At 45.1% G+C, this 24,035-nt stretch overlaps 1 protein-coding gene across 1 annotated transcript in view; it reads left to right on the top strand.

Annotated features, from left to right (window-relative positions):
- KIAA0319 (KIAA0319 ortholog) overlaps positions 1 to 24,035 on the top strand; it is a 415,358-nt gene that overhangs the window by 326,814 nt on the left and 64,509 nt on the right. The window contains exons 16-17 of the mRNA XM_085607057.1: positions 12,416 to 12,575; positions 17,923 to 18,065. Of these exons, the coding sequence (XP_085463183.1) occupies positions 12,416 to 12,575; positions 17,923 to 18,065 (303 nt within the window). The remainder of the gene's footprint in view (positions 1 to 12,415; positions 12,576 to 17,922; positions 18,066 to 24,035) is intronic.

Below are 24,035 nucleotides of genomic sequence, written 5' to 3'. Positions count from 1 at the left end.
AGTAGGAGGGGATGTAATCACCCAGGAATTGAAGCCACAGCTTCTACAACAGAACGGGCCCTCAAGCAAATTACTTGGTGGATGATCGCATGAGCTGTCCATTTTCCTGATAGCCTGTAGGTCTCCACGGGAGTAGGTATGATTTTACAGAGCAGACCAGCAGCATGTCTGGCGTCTGGCGACGTCCAGGCGCAGACGGGCTTGCCTTAGGCGCGTCCGCTGTCCCATCGTGATTAACTGGAAGAGAGAGCGGCGAAACTAGACAGCCCCCTCCTGAACCCAGAAGTATGTCACCAGCGGGGCAGGGCAGAGAGTGAAAAAGAATACCCTCGACACTAACGGCACACAGCCGCAGTGGAACGTGGTAAAATGCGGAAAGCGCTCAGCAGGTAAGGAGTGCCAATAGTACAAGTAAGGGTTAAAAGTACGCTGGGAATCAGCGTGCACACAATAAAATCAAAGTAACGTGGAAAAATAAAAGCGATCTCACCAACAACCACTGTTGTAGTTCTTCTGTTCTACTACTGCTCTCTACTGATGAAGGGCTAAACTCGAAAACACGTGTCTAGAGATAACAGCACTACCTATACAAACTTTGGTGAAAAGCTACAGCAACTTTGAAATAAGTGTACTGCATTTACCAGAATTCAAATTGGAGAACTGTGCTGGGATGGGAGGCAGTGTTCTCCCTCCCCCTTTGTGTTTAAAAGGCTCCATTGAGTCAAGGAGCTGACGAGCTCTCCTGGTATGCACCTGTGTGCTGGTGGAGTGGTACAGTGACCTTTGAATACTTGGACAGCATTTCAGAAACCCCGGGTGACTTTTCTCTGCTCTCAACTACTTCTGCTCTCTACTGATGAAGGGCTAAATCCAGAAACATGTGTCCAGAGATAACAGCACTACCTGCACCAACTTCGGTGAAAAACTACAGCAACTTTGAATTAAGCTACTGCATTTACCAGAATGCAATAGGGAGAACTGTGCTGGGATGAGTGGCAGTGTCCACCCTCTCTCCTTATATTTAAAAGACTCCCTTGATTTAACAAGCTGAGGAGCTTACCTAGGAGGCACCCGTGTGCCTGTGAAGTGGTGCTGTGACCTGTGAAGACTTGGGCACCACTTCAGCAATCCCAGATGACTTTTCTCTGCTCTTCAATACTACTGCCTTCCACTGATGAAGGGCTAAACCCAGAAACACATGTCTGAAGATAACAGCACCACCTGCAACAACTTTGGTGAAAAACTACGGCAACTTTGAAGTAAGCATACTACATTTACCAGAATGCAATGGGGAGAACTGTGCTGGGATGAGAGGCAGTCTGCTCTCTCCCCCTTATGTTTAAAATTCTTCCTTGAGTCAGGAGTTGAAGGTCAAATATTCCTTGACTAACTCGCCATGTCTTTGGTATCTCCAATTGTGCCACGCCTTGCTGGCCCACGACTTACCGGAGAGCCCTTTGCCTGAGTACAGTCTGTTGGAGGCGAAGATTTTCCAGGAGAAGCTAGGTAAAGGGGCTACATCAGCAATTTATAAGACATTGGTTATCCGAGCCCTGGATGGCCTTGAGAAGGCTCGACAGAGGTAGGCGTTCTGGGTGGGGGACTTGGACGAGGATGATTATGTAGAGCTGAGGGAGCTCGCGATCTCGACGAGTTTCCGTATGATACAGTTCAATTACTTGCATGCGACGTATCTCGGAAGCGCTTACACCACTCGCTCACCTATGCGCAAGCGGCATGCGCGCAATGTGCTTTCCCGGCAGCGTATTTCTATCAAGTAGTCTGGGATTGTCCGGCCTAAGGACCTTTCGGGGGCAGTGGGTCGCATACTTTCGGATGTTTTAGGCTGCCCATTGGATTTAGCGCAGCGTATTGCCCTGCTTGGGCTGCTGGATGAGGTGGGAGGCCCCAGAGCTGAGCGTGTCTTTTAGGGGTGGCTTGTCTGGTTGCTAAGCAGAATGCTCTCTACTGATGAAGGGTAAATCCAGAAACATGTGTCTACCGATAACAGCACCACCTGCACCCTCTTTGGTAAAAAGGACAGCAACTTTGAAGTAAGCATACTGTATTTATAGAATGTAATCGGGAGATCTGTGCTGGGATGAGGCAGTGTGCTCCCTCCCCCCGTGTGTTTAAAAGGCTCCCTTGTGTCAACGAGCTGACGAGCTCACCTGGAATGCACCTATGTGCCTGTGGAGTGGTACTATGACCTGTGAAGACTTGGACAGCATTTCAGCAACCCCAGGTGACTTTTCTCTGCTCTCTGCTTTTTCTGCTCTCAACTGATGAAGGACTAAGCCCAGAAACATGTGTCTAGAGATAACAGCACTACCGGCACCATCTTTGGGGAAAAACGACAGCAATTTTGAAGTACGCCTACTGCATTTGCCAGAATGCAATGGGGAAAACTGTGCTGGGATGAGAGGCAGTGTGCTCCCTCCCTCCTTGTAACATAGCCCTTTATAGTCCAATCATCTGTGCAAAAAGTTACAGATGAAACCTTTCTAACCCATTTCTGTTTTTTCCAATGCCTTTACATTATCAATCTATATAAATGACCTTGCTGAATTTGATTTTTGGGGTCGGCCTGTTGGTTTCCCATCTGGTTCCACCACCACAAACAGCAAGTAGGTAGAAACCACACAAAATAGTAAAAATCCATTACCACTTAGAACAAGCATGTGCAATGCATTAGGTCTCGCATTTGCAAGAGTTAGAGCTATTGGTATTGCAAATGACTATGTCTTTTATCTATGTGTTTCGGATAAAGACTTTGAAAAACACAGGAAAGATTGGCCTTTTGGGAAACTTTGAGGCCTGGTGAAAGTCAGAAACTGCAGCTGTGCATTTGCCTGTGGAGGAGGAAGTTGTGCGACAAAGGGACAGCAGACATGAGAGGGCAGAGAGACAAAGATATGGAGACACGCTGGAGAGGAGAGAGAAAATGTTAAGAATAAAGAATAGAAAAGGAGGAGTGCAGAAGGGCAAAATTCAGAACAGAGAGAAAAGGCAATAAAAATGATGGTGTGAAAGATAGCAAGGAGAGTAGAAAGAAAAAGTTGGTAGGGACATGAAAGAGGAAGAGAAAAGAGACAAGGGAAAAAAAGGGGTATCAAATGGCAAAAATAAGGATATTAAAGAGAAAGGAGATGGTAGAGAGAGCGAAATCAAAAAGACAATTATAGATGAAAGTGAAAGGGATGAAGGGTATGGAGTGCACAGTGAAATTAAATTGGGGTTTAAGGAAAGGAGGGTAGGATGTTGGAGAGATTATAGGATGAAGAAGAAGTAGGGAAGAGAGAAGAAATGGGAAAATAAAAAGGGAGGGCAAATTGTTGCAAAGCTAATAGGTCCTATATTTGGGTCCTAATGGCTTTGCTAATGTTTCTAGGGATGCTGTACAGCATCCACAATGCTGTGAAGCGTGACTAAGAAACCCACAAAATCTGGTTTTGTAAATAAAAAATAAGTAGCACTATAGTGGGAGAGCATCACAAAGGATGTGGGTGGTTAAACATCACCAAGGATGTGGGTGGTCAAACATTACCAAGGATGTGGGTGGGGAAGCATTATAATGGGCATAGCAGGGGTAAACGACATGGAGGGCGTGGATGGTAGGAAGCAACTTGTAAGGGCCATAAATGTAAAATGAAGGCCTAGTGAGAACACTGCTCCGCTCCCACCTCCTTCCCCAGATGAATAGGAAACTGTTTCAGACTCGAAGCGTTTCGTGTGCAGACCTAAATGGGGGAGGGGGAGGGGGGGAATTCTTCACCAGCATCAGAACATTCTGACTGATGACACCACTGATTTCAAACCAGGCCTACGATGAAGCCTCCTCGTCCACTCCCAAAGCACTGTATCAAACACGGACATAAGAGCTTCACCTCTAGACGTGTTATTCATGACAATAATGACCTCCCTCTCAATAAAGAGCCATGATAAAGGGGTAATGCACTAACTCAATGTCTGGAGCTGGTCAGGCACACAGGAGTTAAGCAAGGACTGTAATCAAGGAGAAGCCGAATGCATTAAGGCTGGAGATGAAATATGCCACAAAACTCCTCACTCACCACGCTCTGCAACCGTGCTTACAAAGCATTAACCTATAAAGCAAGACAAGCTGTGGATGAGCTTCCTGTGCTGGGGACAAAGCAAGTGTGTGAGCCGGGGAGGCAACACGACATTTCCGAACTACAGGGAGGTCATGGAGTAATGTATGGCTAAAAACAGGATACATAGAAAGAGCTCAGACACGCAGTTCTCCCTGGAGACCAGAGCCTGGGCAGCTGGCTTCGAGGAGCAGGGCAGGCACAGATAGCAGTGCCCCCTGCTCTGAGGCAGGCTGCAGCCCAACCCTTCCCCCCTGTCCGCTTGGCTCCCGTGCTCTGCTGGAGCCCCATGATTGATTGGGAGGGGAAGGGAGTGCAGATACAGTGAGACGGAGGAGTGGGAAATACATATGCATGAGTTGCTGTATCATAGCTGCTAAATCTGTGCCTTCGTGTTCTGCGCCTGAGACGGATTACAGAGCCATTATCACTGTGCAGGCCTCGGCAAAAGCACCATCCAAGGGCTTGGCTCTCGCCATCGGTCAGAATGATTCCACGGCAGAAGTTATTAGCCTTTCATTGTCCGAGATATCATTGCAGTTGAGATAACACAGATTTATGAGCCCCTTGATTAATCCCTGACCATTCCCCAACTTGTGCTTGGACTTGGCTTTAGTGCAAGAAAAGCACTGCCGCGCGCCAGAATGTTGCCACGCCAAGCTTGCAACAACTAAATTATTAATGCGTGCGGTTCCATCAACCTGAAGTATAAATATAGAAAAACAATCAATGGCATCTTACCTTGTATTCATTCGCTGGCATCTGGCGCATGAGTTACCTATGACTGTAGCGTCTGTTGTAATCTCTGTTTAGGTTTAACACAAGGCTTCCTGCCTTTCTACGACCAACATCATGTGTACAGACCAAATACACAACGGTGAAAGGAAAACCAGCGCAGCGCTCGTGAAACGGTGCTGCGCTGGTAAAGAGATACTATGTACATAGCTATAGAGTGGGGAGGGAGAGTCTAAAAAGATAATGATCGTGCGCTGTGTGTGGCCCCATTGTAAAAGTAAAAGTGCCATAGCGCACTGCAAAAAAAAAAAAAATACAGTTTCTACAAATGCAAAGCGAGGCAGACATAAACCATGTGTGGCGCTGAGCCAGGGAAACACAAGATGAAGAAAAAGTAGTCCCAAAAGGAAAATAGAACCACGAAAGAGGACGAAAACTGGAGTTAGGCGCTGCTGGTTTCAGAATAAATGGAAGTGACAGATCGGATCGACAGCCAATAATAAGCCAGCTAAGAAGATCAATGCCAGAGTTTACTAATGGCAAGCGGCAGGAGAAATTACCCGGCAATAGGCGGAGTTTCACCCCTGATACAGATTACTTGATGTCTCTGTGAGACAGCGCATGCGCGCTGCCTAGGCAAGACCTAAAAATGCAAAACCCATGGCAAACAAAATGTTTTTACATCTCTGCCTTTTACTGAAAGATGGGAAAGGGTGATCTATGCTCACCACATCTTTGTTACTGCATTTTGCAGAAAAAAAAACATTTTCTAGACCGGCTCTTTTTCCCATTTTTCCACAATAACTCTGAATTTTTGCTATATTTTCGAATTTCCGCTGTCCTCTTCAGGAAAATCCACAAAACCAATGGACTTTTAAAATCCCCAACAAGTAGGGAAAAAGAACACAAATTTTGCCTAGATAAAATATGTGGAAAAAAAGATATGAGGCTTCAGCGTGACTTGCCCAAGACATCAGGAAAGGATTCTGCACTGGGGTGAAAAAGCTTCAGCAGTTAAGGGGTTAACAGTTTAAAACATATATATTATTGTAAAGAATGAAATGTACAATGCACATTCTCATGTATTCTCATGAATCTTCTCCATTTTGGTGGCTGTCTGAAGTCTCTAGGTTCTGGTATCACCCAATGAGCTCTTCTGCATTGTGGGGTTCACTGAATACTCTGAGATATTGTTAATTCCTTATGGTGACTAAAACAATAGATGCTTCATGAGGTAATTGAACTTCGTTCACATTTACTTTGCAACAGATTGTCACATGACTTGACCAATCAAAGTCCCTAATATGCTTGGCTGCAGCCTACATGCACAGTATGGTTGTGGCCCTAGGTATTTAAAAAGTGGTTAAGATCCCAAAGTAACAGTACTATTGTAGGCCTCTCCCTGGTAAGGAAGACCTACTTTGCATAGCCTAGTACAGTGGTTAAGGCAAGGATTACCTCATCTTCGACATGCTCCGGCATGCTTCTGGGGTTCAGTAAACTAAAGCAGTACTGACTAAGCAGTACTGACTACTGTTTTGCTAATAATACTCATCGTCATCAGAATTCAGGCAGAGATGTTAGATTTACGGAATTTCCACTATTTACTTTGAACATAGCTAACTCTGATTGCATAACAAACCTGGCAGGAATTATGTTACTAGAATATCTATGGTACAAAAGCTTTGTGAAAATCATACAACATTGTGAACATTCCTTTTACTGTAGTACACTTTCTTTTTGATAGCCATGCTGGATTAGGTAGAAGGCAGCAATATATAAAACTATTCTTCCTAAAAATACTACAAACTACACGTTTTCCTAATCTACTTTGTTTTTTTGTTCTAATAACTACCTTTTTAAAAATCTTTATAATTAATTTGCTGACAACTATCCTATAAACCACAAGGCATCCGTGATTCCGAAATCAAATTGTCTCTATACTTCTTTTTATTTGAACAATACATTGGGACATGCACAACCACATGACATTTAGAGAGTTGGAAAATTAGCAGGGCAATGAAAATACTATATGCAACAGTTGCTTTTCTCTGTAAAAGGCACAACGTCAGCTATCGGGTCCCTCAACTTTATCCTAAACACATTATGGTGATCCGGATAAGGAACTGACAGTAACGCATATGAAAAAAAAGACATCACTCATAGCACCTGTATTTTAAAGTCTTTGCTTTAGAATAGTACTTCATTTACAGTATACCTTCTTGCTTCTATCCAAATGTAAATCCAGTATATGTTGTTAAAGTTGTATCTTTTAATTAGTCAGTCCCGCCTCTCTCCGCAAGTGACTGGCAGATACATATTGATGAGAGGCAGACATCAGATAACTTTCTGGGTCATTGCAGGATGTCTTGGAAGCCCGTATTGGGCATACACGAATAACTGAATTATACACGTGGCACTGCTTGATTCTCATTCCAGTAAGATGTATCGCCTACAGAGTAGGCAGCTGATCCCCAGAATGAGAAATCGTCCTTTTAAATATCAATTTTCTCAAGATGTATTTTTCTTTTTGATCTCTGTGCACTTACCTTCAAGCACAGCCTTCTGTGAAACACAAACTAATGTCCTTCATACTAGTACAACCTGTATCAATGCTCTTGTCTAAATATACTTTTCAGATGTACATCATTGTAGAGGAATTAGTAATTGCGGGAGTCTGGTGCTCTAGTTCCGTACAGGTCCTTCATTAATCTTATGAAATGCCCCCAGAAGTCCATGAAACAGAGAAGTAAGTTTATTTGTGTTTGTATCGTGACATTCCAGGCAACATACAATAGGTGCTGAATCTTTTAAAGTATTGGGCACAAATACATAGCGTAAAATGCACCTAGCAAGTGAGAGGAGTGAGTGAGGTCATCTTCCACTCAGCAGGATGTTCCTTTCCACAAAGAAAAGTATGAAATAAAAGGCCAATTTGTAAATTTACAGCACTAATGCCACAGTTTCTAATAAAACAATAGGTTCTTAAGGGTAAAACTGAAATATTGCAATACTTTCAATTTATGGCAAACAAGGATCACCCTCCCCAAGTGATGTTCCAACGTTTTGAGAAAATTGAGCCAAAATGACACATTTCTCAGAACAGAATCTCTAAAAATGTCTTAAGAAGCGATAGAATAAACTGCCAGTTCAGAAAATGCATTTTCACATGGCCAATAATTTTTTATAGCATCTTTCTTCTCTTCCATACTTTTAATTAATTTAATGTTTCAATCCAATCTCCCTTCCAATGTGATATTAAGTCATGTGTTATCATTGAGAGTCTCCTTTGAAGGGGCTTAGTGGATAACAACCAAGTACACAAATCTCACGACCTCAGATTTTCAACAGCAGAGCTACATATTTAACAGACTCTTACACCTGTAATATTGCTCAGAGGAGGGTCAAGTTAGTTGTCTGTATATAGTTTGCAGTCTCAGACAGTAGCGATTATCAATCAAATATCAGCTTTACATATGTATAATTGGAAATGTAATCATTCTGTCCCAAACATCAGATGATCAGTTTATAAAAATACACACATTTTAGTGTCAAATCCAAGTTTTTAATCTTGGAAAAATAAACTCAAGTTCTCACATCGATAGTTGGCCTTTTTTTCTGAAATACACTGTTATATACTGACATACCAACTTCACATTATTAATAAATACATGTTTTATGGCCAGACACCAGTTGGTCATTTTCGTCATGTTTTCACTTGCCCAACTGCTGCACATACTGCCAATTCTGCCAAGCATGCAAATGTATCACCATCTCTTGGTATGGATACCCACAATGTGCCACAAAGTACCACCTTATGCGAACGGAAGCATTATTGCATTATATATTTAACTCCGTAACTCCAAACCCTTAAATTTATATCCACACCCTAGGACCTTATACCCTTTCACCTTACAGTATTCTTAAAGTCTAACACCCAACCCACAGCATTAATCCCTAAAACCCTCCCCTCTACTCTATATGCATAACTCTTAACCACATACCTTAACCTCTATCCCTTAACCCTTACTACCCAACCCCATAACCCGCGACCTTAATCCTCAAAACCTTAACCTGTACCCCATATCATTACCTTATACCACAATCTCTTAACCCCGAATGCCATACTCTTCACCCTGTGCATTGAAACCCCAGCATCTATGGTAGCAGCATTAGATAAAAACGTATTTCTTGGTGAATGGCTGAGAGCCAGCCAAAATGGGCGCACTGTATTGGAGCACCCATGCGGCCATCACGATTCCTCAAATATCCTGGTATATTTTGCATTTTACTCGCCCCAGCGTGCCTTCCAGAGTAGGAGAACTGCTCCTGCACTGGGACCATGGTGAATATCCAGTGTGGAAATTCAGTGGCAAGACCATGCCACAATGGGGTGTGTCCTGCTCTTGAGTTGTTGAGTAGGCTGGATCCCGATAGGGGTACTACGCAGACATTAAGTGTGGCATTCCCTGGAAATGGGCTCCTACTCCTATATGTTGTGGGACCTCAGTGAAGTGCTGGACAACCATGGTGCTCATAATAATGAGCCAAATCTTGCAGATTGAGAGAGAGGCCTCTTGTAGAAGGGAGGGGTGGGGCCAACACGGAATTCTGATGGATCGGTCCAAGGGAGGAGCCCGCTCCAGATGCTACCCTGCTGCTGTTTGATGTTGTGCTCCATGACAGAGACGAGTGCCAACTATTGAGAGTGTGGGCCACTCTCATTCTTTGAATAAGTGTTCAGTCCTCGTGTGGCACTGACTAAATTGACTAATCTGAGTGGAACGGGCAGAGGACCAGGTCCATATTGCAAGTTGATGACCACAAAGCACCTCGATTAAGGCGGTGGGCTAAATAAAGGTCTAAAGTTACTCCTGCAGCCGCCATGTTGCTGCTAGAAGACTGGATATCTGTTGCTGAGCTACACCCACAGGCCTCTGATGTAGTCTCTAAACCTAACCATCATTGGCAGGATTACTAATACATTTGAGAGAATCCAGATCAGCCTTGGAGCAGAAGATTGATATAGTCACTACTGAGGTGATTCTACACAGGGCTGAATTTAAGAAGCTACCTGAAAGAGTGGACATTGTGGAACAATCAGCAAAACACATCTCCGAAATGAAAGTTCTCAATGCATCGGTAGAGCAACTACAAACAGACAAAAAATTGATGGCTTCTAGGATAGAGGATGAGGAAGGCAGTGTGAGAATTAACAATATTCGAATTGTGAACAGTTGGAAAATCGAGAACATGGAGCTCTTTTTGAAGGATTGGATCCTGAATGTTTGGAAGCCAAAGGGTTTTCCATCATTCTTGGTGGACACAGGGTGCCAGTTCTTCCGCCACCTCCTGGAGCACCCCCGTGAGCCATAACCACCCCCTTCTATATTTTAGAGATCGAGACATAATTCTTGCGGTGAACAGTAGAAGAAAGAGTGCAATAATGTATGAGAATGCAAGTGTTTCTGTTCCATGACTTTACAATGGCAGTTTCAAAACTTAGGGGACATTTTGACACAGTGAAAAGTGCACTTGAAGAAAGATATGACATACATGATGTTTTTCCTTTGATAATGGTAGGGAAAACCTGGCACCTTCTATTGCCCGAATATGCATGGTAGTGGATGGATGGCTTTTGGAGATTAACACTGAGGAAGGGTGAAGATTCACTCCATATATGGAATAATAATGAAATGGCTTGCAGCAGCAGAACTGTCTGGAGCAGCAACAATAAAGATTCTATGAGAAACAAGTTATTGGAATATAGAGGCACTTTAGATCCTGACCCAGGTATAGAGAGTGAAAAACATGTTACTCCCAGTCACCAGAATATCATACATTTTTATTTATGGGGATGGAATGGTGGTGGCACTAGTGATTCTCTTGGCAAACTGTGATCTCATTTTCAATTTTTTTTCATGGCAGTTATATGACAGAACTGTCCTGCATTGGGGGAAGGAGTAGTTTCAGGTCCACTACAATTCAGAGTGGTCTGGGGGTCGGTTGGTGGGGTAAAGGTGTTCATTCTCAGATGGTGAGTTTCCTATGTGTGGTCAACCTTCCAGAAGATATTACCATGAAGAACTATTGAGATGGTAATTTAATTTTTTGGCTGTTGTTGAACCCAAAATTTACATTGAAATCTCTATCCTGGGTAATAAGTGGGTAATAGCATAAAGAGAGGCACTGTGTATCCGATGCTAGCTAGATAGATATAGCCCAGAACTGGTACTGGAGAAACATTTGAGTGGTAATACACGTCCATCAAATACAAACTGCTTCCACAGGTGTCAGCCTCTTAATCTTTTAGATGGGTGGGAGGGATGTGATACTGCTACAGGGCAGTGCGGTTTGTGCCAGGTGGCATTTGGGCAGCTCTGCAAGGATGTTTTCACGTGTTATTAGTCCACTGGGAAGGAATGGACGCAGTGATGTCTATGTTTTCTTGTGTTGTGTGTTGATTGATCCTTTGCAAAGGAAGGCAATGTCACAGATATATGAGACATTGATTGATAATTCCAACTCTGGGCAGGGAACATTTAAATGAGAGAAAGACGTGGTAGACTTTGATGACTGACAGGAAGCAGAGAAAAGGAGTCCCAGGGAGGTGGCTAAAAAGCAGTTTTTCAACTGGTGTGGTTCAAAATATTAAATCTAATATATTATACACAAACCCAACTCAAGGTATTTGGCATGGTAGATTCGAATCATTGAGAGATTTTGGGTCAGTCGATCCCTACTTTCCCACATGGTGGGAGTGCCTAGTCACAGTAGAATTCTGCCTCAGGGTGGGAGAGCGTCTCAGATTGAAATGGTTGTCAGGATCATGTTACTGGGCATTTGGTGAGACCGCCTGTCAATGAAATAAAGCAAACTGCTGTGTTGTTTTGGACTGGTGGTAGCCAGGCAAGATATCGCTTTAGTGTGGAGGAGTAGCTTGTCTCCTACATACTAAGTCTAATATACCAATAAGGACTGATGTGTAGTGGCAGAAAGGAAGTACAGAGGATGCCCAAGCAAATTCACATAAATTTGGGGAAAATAGAAGGAGTATCATGCCCTGTTATAAGAGGCAAAAGGCCTTCTGGTGACTAATGAAAGGTGACTGTCTTAGCGAAGAAGTCGATATATTTTAAAATAAGCCTAATGCTATTTTCATACACACTTCAACCGTGTTGACCCAGGCAAGTTACATGTACATCATGAATACAGTGCTATTGATAATTTTCTCCTACCACATTGAACAGAGATATCATTTAACTGCATGGAAATAGACAACACATACTTACGTTTTTTTGGGTTTTTTTTTTCTGAAATTGAAAAGTAATAATAAAAAAAAAAAAAATCTTTATCAGCACCTGCAAAAAATATGCTGAAGATAAAGGATTTATTTGCTAGGCAAAATCAAACGCTTTAATCTAGTAAAGGGGCAAACATGTTTTATCTTAAAATATTGATATTCTATGACACAGTATGCATCCAAAATGCCTATTTGCTCTGGTTTAACCTCACAGCAGCAAGCAAAGCATCTTTAATGCTGTCACTGAAAACTATTTTTTCGTTAGATCCCAAGAAGAACAACCTGGTGGAGCTGATATTGGAAGTTGGAGTAGGCCAGCTAACAGAACAGCAGAAGGACACACTTGTGAGGCAGCTGGCGATTCTACTCAATGTCTTGGACTCAGACATCCGAGTTCAGAGGATACATGCGCACTCTGATTTAAGGTACTTGAGTCTTACACAGGACAACTGCATAACTTTTTTTTTCCGATGGAAATGTTTTATACATGTCCGTTCACAAAGAATTGTCCATGATGTTGGGCTGTGGCAGTGAAATGTAAAATAATGATGTGTGGCAAAGACTTAATAATGTAATGAAACAATGCATCATGTCACACTATGCCACTGTAATGGGTATGAGGCATTCGTTATGTTATGGTTTAGCAATGGTTAACTCCAGAAAATAAAACCATTCTTCCTAAAAATACTACATGTGACACGTTTTCCTAATCCAGTTTGTTTATTGTAATAACTACTTTTTTCAAATTTGCTGTAATTAATTTACAGACAACTGTCCTATAAACCACAAGGAATTCGTGGTTATGGAATCACAGTTTCCCTATGTTTTTATTTTCACAATAAATGGAGACCAGTACAAACTCAATGCATTTCAAGGGTTCAAAAATTAACAGGGCAATAGAATGAATATTTTAACAAAGAGAACAGAAAGAAAAATTCATGACAGGAACACCTTTCTGGAAGCCCACCCAAATCAAGAGGTTTATTTGTTTATAACATCGGATCAATGTGTATGAGCGTTTTATGGATTCTGTTAAACTAACATAAATTTGTCATGCCTAAGATTTATTTCCTAACATTATAATACCTTATTTTCACCCTCTTATATTTGGATTTCAAGATTGCATTGATTTAGGAAACCAGATTAACTTGAGGAAAATATGTGAGCTTCTATTTTTACTAATGTCAGCTATGATGAATAAGAATAAAATAATTTTGTTTCAGGCTTCTATGTTCTAAGGCGCTAGAGTCTCGCGTTTCTGAATAAATAGCATCCACTTTCCTTTTCTTATTATTTTATTCTGTGCCTACCATCACATTGGAAATTTAGAAATAATATTTAAATGGTGGATGTGACTTATGAACTCTTCCCTTCATCCCTCATAGCAGTCCGTGGTGGTACCTGTTATTCAAGTCATTTATTTCACATCAGTACTGTTTTAGGTTAGAAGTTAAGCTGGGTTTAAAGTAGGATGAAAAACTGTCGGGGTCGCTTCAGGGGACATGGCGTGTGTAATTAAGGGTGTAACTTAAAAACACATAAGCTAAAAGTCTTTGCCTAGCATAGTGTGCCGGCCGACTGGTATTTTGCTGTTTGTATCATTGCATCCAGATATATAAAACAAGAAGTAACATTATACCTACAACAGGGCTATTGGCTTTGTCAATGGTTGTTAGTTGTATAAGATAAAGAAACTACAACTACGGCTTTGTTGTATATAACACTGAAAATGGTTCAGTTCTGACTTGATGAGATTGTGAAATAACTATAATGAGTCTCTTTAAAGTTTCATCAAAGGCAGCTAGGGGGTACTGCTGCAGAGTTAAGATTTATATTTTCACCCTGAGGGTAAGGGCAAAAATGGAGAGCTCGTTAGGGACCCGTCTCAGCACCTGCTTTTAAGAACTGCTGGTGCTGAGAACCTGCAGGACCCGGCCCAATTAAAGCCCTAACATTAAGGATGATACGGGGCAAACCATGCTACTTTATGGTAAATATATTAATGCTGATCACTGCAACATAGTGCTTGCCCTCCAAGCAGTTGGCATGGTTTTGGGGCTACAGGTTAACTGGAATACGTCTTGTCTCTCTCCTCCCTGAAATTCCCGAGCTACAGCTGGACCTGGGTAGGGGAGCCCTCAACTATACGGATGTCTCTTTCTGCTACCTTATCACTCCTGAAGAGGACTTATTTGATGGAAATCTCACCAAACTGATTTTGGCTTCTTTTGAAGAATCCATCCGTTATCAGTCATGGACCACATTACCCTGTCCAAGATAGTAATGCTCCCTCGCCTACAATACTTCTTTGCCAACCTCTGACTATACCACCCCACGATTTCTTTTTAACTGTACACTTTGCTTAGGAACCTCAAATGGCTCAATTTTGTTTTTTGAATATCTTTATTTGCATTTTGTCAAACATACAGATTGCATGTTGGGGAGGAGATAGGGAGAAGGCAAGGTAAAGGGCTGATATGAGATATGGAGTCGATAGCCATATCAATACAATAAAATAAAAGGTACAGCTGTTATTATTGGAACTTATGCCTCTTATAGTAAACCACAAAATTATACAGCAGGTCATTGTCCATACATTTCTTCTTAGTACAGTACATATTCCTCAACTGTCCATAGTTCCATCCTTTGGTATTCTGGCAGATACAGATAGCTGTACACATCCATTATTATACCTGGCCATCCCGTTCAGTGACAAATTGAAAAAAATCAGATAACATTTTTTGTTTTTGCTATTACAATCAAACATAAACAAACAAAGAAAACTGCCTTCATAACGTTGCGCCTTGACCCAAATCTATAAAGGAGGTGTGTCACCAACCCAGTCATCTCATTGCGTATATATCATCCCGTCCCACTGAGATTTGGAAAAGTAAATATTTATGTCTCCCCTTCCCTCACTCATGTTTGTCCTAGACATGACCACCCTCCTCGTCCCGGATCTTATAGCCTTGCATATCTGGGGAGCCATGCGTCCGGGGTCCTGCAGTTGAGTCCTGCCTACCAGCTTCCTGTGTAGGGTTGGTCCCCTCTACTCCACCTGCTCGTGTCAAGTCAGCAAGTATGGTGTCCCATTGCTGAGCGATAGGGTATTTGCGCAACCTGGCTATTTCCTCTCTATGTAGTGATGTGCTTTCTGCTCGTACCCAAACTAAAAGCAGATTTCTCCAGCTAGCTGCCACAGGGGGGTTGGCATTCTTCCATCTTTTTGTGATTAATCTTTTAGCTACAATGAAGCTCAAATCAAGAAACCTAGTCGTGACTCTGTTTTTTTAGTCTGGGGTAGGAACCCAGCACACATACCTCCCATCCTCAAATGGCTCAATGGCTAGCGCAGGGTAGATGGGCCGGGCTGAGGGTCCCTCACTTTGAACACTATTACTCAGCGGCTCAGCTACAGTATCCTTTGTGACTTGAAAGTCTGCTTAGGCTCTTTTACCCTTCTGCCAAACTTGAACCCAGTCAACCATGTTTACCTATCCACACAGTTTCAGTCAACATTAGATTTAAGTTCATACAATTGAATATTCTTTGTCACGCCTACATCACCCCTGGCAGGATAAACACATTTTTTCTTGGTGCGAATGCTTTTTGTCCCTTCTGCAACACACCCACAAGAGACCTACTACATATGTGTTCTTCTCTGACGAGTTATTGTTCCACCATTTTTGTCACACTCACCAACACTTCTGGCTTCCCCAACCTAAACAACTGGGAGGTATGTGCTTTGGGTCTATTTAAATACGGTAACAAGAATAAATTGACTGCCTGTATCCTATACCTCGCTCTCCTACTTGCCAAACGATCTATAACTCTGAAATGGAAAGCCAATACCCCCATCTGTACCGATCTGGTGTCATACTGTGATAAAAATGGGCCAAGGAAGAAAGTAGCAGCCTGAGAATTGTAAATGCCTTAGGACGCATCCCATATCTAATGGCTGGGACAACATGTTTCACAGTCTAAAAACGAACACAAATTGATTCCTCTCCCGCGTAGTTTCACCCTCAGCTGTGTCAAACACACTTTCACAGTGTTCCTTTTGCACCAGACTTATTACTCCACCAACATGTAAATTCAAGGAGGAAGTGTGACACTCTGCATTCACAACTACAATAACTGATTTTTAATCACAAGCTGTTCACACCACCATCCTGCCTCACATTAAACTATATACATACCACTTATGTGAACTGCTTGAAAGTCTTTCATGCTGGTACTGCTTTGAAAAGATATTAACTTTCTGTCACAAATTATTTAATTTATCGTCCCCCACCTGTAATGTTACTTGTTTAATGTAGTTTGTTTCAGTGCAGGACCTTAGAACAGAACATCACACCATGATTATTGTAGTCTCCCTCATGACAATCATACACAGGTGTACCTGCTTTGTTGTAACTCTGTAAGTGCTTGAGATGTCTAGCCCATGTCCTCCAGAGTTTCGCAGTCAGGAGTTGACGCTGGTCTCCATTGACCTAGAAAAAGACTTTGACACTGTGGAATGGGGCTACCTACTCTAAGCACTGAGAGTCATGGGATTTGGTCCTTATATTCATATGTGAGTCCAGTTGCTATACACTAATCCTAGCACTAGGGTACGCGTTGGTCCCAGCCGATCGTAAGCGTGGATCCTGGAGCGGGGACACGGCAGGGCTGCCCTCTTTTACCGCTCGTATTCATGTATATAACACTGATAATGGTTCAGTTCTGACTTGATGAGATTTTGAAAGAACTATAATGAGTCTCTTTAAAGTTTCATCAAAGGCAGCTAGGGGGTAAAGCTGCAGAGATAAGATTTATATTTTCACCCTGAGGGTAACGGCAAAAATGGACCCGTCTCAGCACCTGCTTTTAAGAACTGCTGGTGCTGAGAACCTGCAGGACCCGGCCCACTTAAAGCCGTAACATTAAGGATGATACGGGGCAAACAAAACCTTCTTTGATGAATTGGAGTGCTCGTTTATTCATCAAAATGTACCATAGATTTAAATAAACCAAATATTACGAACAGATTTGCTTGGATCCATTTCATTTGCTAGTTTCTTTATATCAGTATTTGTATCCTTATTGCAAGAAATATATCTATATTTCCATATTGATGATACTCCTTTATGATTGACGTGTGTAAACCACACCCTCTTTGGGTAAAACCTTGGGCTTGAAGATTAAACAGACAGAAGCTTTTGAGTAATTGAGGAGTTATTTACAATAGCAGAAGAAGGCCTATAACAATGGAAATTTCCTTTAACAACCCTTATTTCCAGAGGTGGAAGGGCTTAAGATAGAGTGTTTTTAATTAACAAATGAGAAACAGAAAGACAAAACTGAAATTTTGAAAAAGACAGACTTCACCAACCACTATTGGCCTTGAGCCACCCCATTATCTTCAGTGATGTTCTCAATATTACGTTGTTCTAATGTGTGATTGATGTAAGGTACATGTACTTCATTAAATTGTATTCACAAAAAAAGTTGAATAATGTTATTAGATTCCGAAAGAAAGGGAGATCTAATCACGAGCAACTACACAAGTATATCCATTCGGCAAAGGATCGCTACCCTTTGTCAGATAGTTCAATGTTCTTTTCCACCTGATTGTTGATTTACAAATGGCATATGGAAAGTGAAGTGAGTACCTAGCCAAAGTGTTTGGTTCTTTCCTCTCTTGAAATAAAACTTAGCGATGAATTTCATTTAATCAGTTGATGATGCATGTGTTTAATGGCAATGTTTTTCTCTGTTTTTCTTTCGCAGCACAGCAGTAGTGTTCTATGTTCAGACCAGCAATCCTTTTAAAATCATGAGGGCGACTGATGTTGCGAGGATACTGCAAAGCCAGCTTGTCAAGGAAAAGTCAGACTTCTTACTCTATAAAGTGCTACGGGTTGACACCACAGGTATGTCATTTTCAAGTACTTATCACAGTGTCTTTGTATCTAAAGAATCGTCACTGAACTACAGTGTGGATTCCTACACTTTCAAGCATTATGGAAATGTGTGCATGTATGCACATATATCTTTAGACTTGAGGTGACTTTTGAATTTTGAAAGTGGTGTGTTGTAAATATCTGCCATGATTTCTGCCCAGGAGCATGACGATGGCTGAGTTCCAGGGGTCTGGGAATGTGGCTGAATCAATGGAGACGTTGAGGATGGGTGCTTCGCTGATCTGTAGGAGTCCTTTGGTAAAGGCGTGGTGGGGCAAGGGTCACATACTGCCTCCAAGTGAATGGTCTTCATGATAGCAGTGGTTTCGACAATGGTGGCGGCAGGCCCCAATGTCAGGGTTGGTACGTCATCCGTAACGGGGAAGTTGAGTTGTAACAGTAACGGGGTTTGGTTGGGGGTCAAAGGTGATGTATATGGAGTTGATTTTGTTACAGAGAATTATGAGAACTTGTTACAATGGTCTTATGAGTGGGTGTTGTTGCTGGAGGCAGCAGGAAGCACTGTGAAATCTTTGATAATGGAAAAGATTTCCTTGTTGCTGTTAGTGCTGTGGTCAATGAGATCTGCACGAGCTATACTTTTGGTGTTCTGTACAATGAAAGTTTGAGCGTATACTCCTCCTTAATTAGTACGTGTATTCAGATCTCTCAGGTAATTCCCTTTTAGGTTCAAAAGGCAACTGTCTTGTGTTATCTTGAAAGGATTCTTTAGTGGTTACATCCTTGTTTTTCCAGAGTTATATTATTATATATTGTAAAGGTGTTCTGTACCTGCTGTTGGCAGCGTCTTAGGGTTGATTTGAAGATTTCCTTATCTGCGGTATCTTGAATTGTTCTCCATTTGCCCTCCAGTTGCTTTCAGTGGTGTTTCGTCAGCCGACGTTCCTCTGTGTACCATCTAGCCTGTGATCAGTCTCTTGTCCTTGGGTTATGCTTGAGGGGAGCCAAGGTGTCAGCGCATGCTGTCATCCAGCTGTTGAGGTTTTTGATGGCTTGCAGCAAATTGCTGGTGTGCTCAGGACGGTGCTCATAGAAGGCAGTAGCCCACTCCTCTTCTGAGTTGCTTGTCCAGCTGCAGTGGGTGGTCCTGGTGGTAGTAGGTCTGTGATGATGCAGCATACGTATGCTGAAACTGAAGCGGTCACGATCTGTCCAGGTCATAGTTGTTGGCTTGCCGACTTTCATGTTGCTGATTGAAGAGAAAATTGGGTCCAGTAGGTGCCAGGCAGTGTGGGTGGTTTTGGTAACGTGTTGGGTGAAACAAAGGTTTCTTAGGCTTTCCAGAAGACCCATAGAGTTTCAGTTGGTGCAGACTTTTAGGTGAATGTTAAGGTCTCTGAGGAGGATGAAGATGTTGGCTCTGGTAAGAGGGGTGCGACAAAGTCCGTGATATCGCTGGCAAAATTGGTGTAGTGTCTTGGTGATCTGCATACAAGGGTTCCACCAAGAGAGATGTTGGCTGTGATTCTTATCTTGAACGTGAGGTGTTCCATGTAACTGGTGCGGGGGTCCGTGTAGCGGTGCAGCTGATGATATCTTTGAATATAATGGCGACTCCACCCCAGAGCTTGTGCTGATGGTCATGCCTAATAATCTTGTTGCTGGCAGGGATGGCTGTTAGCGATGTCCTTTGCTGAGGTTGGTTTTAACCATGTTTCTGTGAGAAAGAGTAGATCCAGAGTATGGTCATGCAGGAGGTTCCATATCTCCGTGGCATGTCTGGTGAGTGAGCAGGTGTTGCGAAGCATGCATGTGAGTGTAGTGTATTGTTTGGGTGGTGTTTGGTCTGAATGAGCTCGAGCGGGTGGCTGGTTTGTGTGAGTGTGAGCGAGTGGGGTGCTGTTGGTGAGGGAGTGGTGGGTCTGGGAGTGTGCATGAGAACTTGCAGAAGGTGCATGTGCTAATTTTTTCAGTGTTTTGTGGTGCGGTGTGGCAGCAGTGTGGCAAGTAACAAACTGGGTTAGAAGCATAAAGGTCCAGAGCAAGGTATCTGTGAGTAAAGTGAGAACCGGTGTTCTTGGCACTGGGTGCAGTCCAGAAGCAGACAGCCTTACCTCTGGCTGCAACAGCCATAAACTAGGTAGGAGGGAGAAGCACAGGAAACCATGGGTGGGAAAACAGTGACGTCACTTCCTGTGCAGATGAAAGATCCAGTGATGTCACTTCCTATGCTGATGGATGATGGGAAATCCAGCGTTGTCACTTCCTGTGCAGCTGGGAAATGGGAAATGAAGTCCTCTTTCTTAGCTTCTTCTTTGATGTAAGTCTAACGCAAGACGATCATAAGAAAGTGGCAGACTGTGTACAAGTCAGAACAATTGCTGCAAGAGCTACAGCCACAAACATCAGAACTACAAAAGCAACTACTTGACCTGACGGACTGCATGCTCTTAATAGGGGGCACGGTCAGGACGCTGAAGGCCACTTACTCATCTTGAAATAGACAACGATCTGATCCTTTTTTTCCGGACCACACCCTGATGGTAAAAAACCAAAGGGCTTCCTTCACTGGAGTAAAACATAAACTGAGAGACATGGGGCTGAAATATTTCCAGCTGTTCCCCGTGAAGCTCAGAATTATATCCGAGCGCAACTCACACTTCTTCACTGATCCAGAAATGACCTGGATGTGGCAGGGAACTCTCAATCAATCAATCAAGAAATTTGTATCGCTCACTACTCACCCGGAAGGGTCTCAAGGCGCTTGGGGGAGGGGGGCTGCTACTGCTCGAACAGCCAGGTCTTGAGCTGCCTCCTGAAGGCGAGGTGGTCCCGGGTCAGTCGCAGGTGGACGGGCAGGGAGTTCCATGTCTTAGCCGCCAGGTAGGAGAAGGATCTTCCTCCGGCGGTGGTTCTCTGGATGCGAGGGACGACGGCGAGGGCGAGGTTCGCGGATCGTAGCTGGCGGGTGGGCGTGTAGAAGGTCAGTCGGTCGTTGAGGTATCTTGGGCCCAGGTCGTGGAGGGATTTGTGTGCGTGGGTGAGGAGTCTGAACGTGATCCTCTTGTTGACAGGGAGCCAGTGCAGGTCTCTTAGGTGGCTCGAGATGTGGCAGCGTCGGGGGACGTCCAGGATGAGTCGGGCGGAGGCGTTTTGGATACGTTGAAGTCGTTTCTGAAGCTTGGCTGTTGTACCGGCATAGAGGGTGTTTCCGTAGTCTAGTCTGCTGGTGACGAGGGCCTGGGTGACCGTCTTCCTGGTCTCGATCGGGATCCATCGGAAGATCTTGCGGAGCATGCGAAGGTTGCGGAAGCAAGCTGAGGAGACGGTGTTGACTTGTCTGGTCATCGATAGGGAGGAGTCCAGGATGACGCCCAAGTTGCGTGCGTGGTCCGTTGGTTTGGGTGCGGTGCCTAGTGCCGGGGGCCACCAGGAGTCGTCCCATGCGGAGGGCGATGGTCCCAGGATGAGGACTTCTGTCTTGTCCGTGTTCAGCTTCAGGCGGCTGATGTTCATCCATTCGGCGACGTCTTTCATTCCTTCGTGTAGGCAGACTTTGGCGGTGTCGGGGTCTCTGGTGAGGGAGAGAATCAGTTGGGTGTCGTCGGCGTAGGAAATGATGTTGAGGTTGTGTTGGCGTGCGATGGCAGCGAGGGGTTCCATGTAGACGTTGAAAAGGGTGGGGCTGAGCGATGATCCTTGCGGGACGCCGCAGATGACTTCGGTGGCTTCAGAGCGGAACGGAGGGAGGCGTACTCTCTGTGTTCTGCCGGAGAGGTAGGAGATGATCCATTCCAGGGCATTTCCTTGGATGCCAGTGTCGTTAAGGCGTTGGACTAGGGTGCGGTGGCAGACAGTGTCAAATGCTGCGGAGAGGTCTAGGAGGATGAGTGCCGCTGTTTCGCCGTTGTCGAGCAGGGCTCGGATGTCGTCGGTGGCTGCGATGAGGGCGGTCTCGGTGCTGTGGTTCGCTCTGAATCCGGACTGCGATGGGTCGAGGGATCCGTTCGTCTCGAGGAAGGCGGCTAGTTGCTTGTTGACGATCTTCTCGATGACCTTGGCGGGGAAGGGAAGGAGCGAGATGGGGCGGAAGTTCTTGAGGTCGGTCGGGTCCGCTGTTGGTTTCTTCAGCAGTGCGCTGAGCTCGGCGTGCTTCCAGCTCTCCGGGAAGGTGGCTGTGTCGAAGGAGGTGTTGATGATGTTTCAGAGGTAGGGTGTGATGGTAGAGGCGGCCTTGTTGAAGACATGGTGGGGGCACGGGTCGGTCGGCGATCCGGAGTGGATGGTGTTCATCATGCTTGCCGTGTCTTCGGGGGTCACCTTGGTCCATGTCTGGAGGGTGGCAGCAAGGTGTGTTGGTTCGACCGATGGGTGCGGGGGTGGAGCGCCGAAGCTGATGTGGATGTCGGCGATCTTACGGTGGAAGTACGAGGCGAGGGAGTCGCAGAGGTCCTGCGAGGGAGTGATGTCGTTGTTGCCGGTGCTGGGGTTGGAGAACTCTTTGACGATGTTGAAGAGCTCCTTGCTGTCATGGGCGTTCTTGTCCAGTCGCTCCTTCAGGGATGTCTTCTTGGTGGTGCGGATGAGCTGGTGGTGTCTCCGGGTGGCGAGTTTGAGGGCGGTCATGTTGTCGGCTGTTTTGTCGATGAGCCAGGCCTTCTCGAGGGTGCGGCAGGCCTTCTTAGAGTCCTTGAGTTCGTCGGTGAACCAGGGGGCCTTCTTGCTTCTGGGTCTGGTGGGTGGGTTCTTCATCGGGGCGAGGTCATCGGCACAGGAGGTCAGCCACTGCGTGAGGTCGAGGGCAGCTGTGTTAGAGTCCGTTGTTCTGCCTGGTGGGTTCTGGCTGAGGGAGGTGGTGAGCTGGTCGACTGTGATCTTGCTCCAGTTTCTGTGGGGAACCTGCTTCGGGTGGTGGTGGATCGTGTTCTTTTGGAAGCTGAAGTGGACGCAGCTGTGGTCAGTCCAGTGAAGTCCGGTGGAGTGGCTGAAGGTGACGTGCTTGCTGGATGAGAAGAGGGGGTCGAGCGTGTGGCCGGCGTAGTGGGTGGGGGTGTTGACCAGTTGCTGGAGTCCGAGGTTGGCGAGGTTGTCCAGCAGGGCGGTGGTGTTGCGGTCGTTGTTGTTCTCCAGGTGGAAGTTGAGGTCTCCTAGGAGGATGTAGTCGGCGGAGGGGAGGGCGTGAGGGCTGATGAAGTCCGTGATGTCTTCGCAGAACTGTGTGCGAGGTCCAGGGGGTCTGTAGATGAGTGTGCCTCTGAGGGTGGTCTTGGGGTCAGTGTGAATCTGGAAGTGCAGGTATTCGGCGGCGTTGAATGTGTCGATGGAGTCAGTCGAGATGCGGATGGTACTTTTGTGAACGATGGCGATGCCCCCTCCGGTCTGGTTGACGCGATCCTTCCTGATGATCTTGTAGCCGTCCGGGATGGCTATGGCGATGTCGGGGGCTGAGGAGGCGTTCATCCAGGTGTCCGTGAGGAAGGCGATGTCTGGAGATGCGGTGTCGAGGAGGTTCCAGAGTTCCACGGCGTGTCTGTGGACGGAGCGGGTGTTGAGCAGGATGCACTTCAGGTGGTTGCTGTTGTCCGTCTTGGTGGGTGCGGAGCCGGTGCGGAGGCAGGAGAATTTGCAGGATCGGCAGGCGAAGGGTCCATGGGTGTGTCGCGGGGATGCTTGGTGGCACCCGGGGGTTCGGGCGGTGTTGAGTGCGATGAGTGTGGCGGCATCGTAGGTCCTGTGGGGGGGTGGCGGACGCGGGGGCCAGGGGGTCTGGTGCTGGGCGCGGGCCGGGCGCAGACGGGCTTACCTTTGGCGCACCTTCGGCGCTCAGTCGGCGCTCCCGCTGCGCGCGTCCGCTGCGCGGTCGCTGAGGGGGCGTCATAAGTAGGAGTCAGTAGGGAGGGTCAGGCGGGAGGCGGGATGACCAATGGGCGAGGAGGGGAGGCGGGGCTCCGGGGCAGCGGCCGGAAAGTAAGGAAGTGA

Source organism: Triturus cristatus, chromosome 5_2 (assembly GCF_964204655.1).
Source record: "Triturus cristatus chromosome 5_2, aTriCri1.1, whole genome shotgun sequence".
Lineage (NCBI taxonomy): Eukaryota > Metazoa > Chordata > Amphibia > Caudata > Salamandridae > Triturus > Triturus cristatus.
Note: the sequence above shows the minus strand (reverse complement) of the source record. Positions and strands in the feature narration are given on the sequence as shown.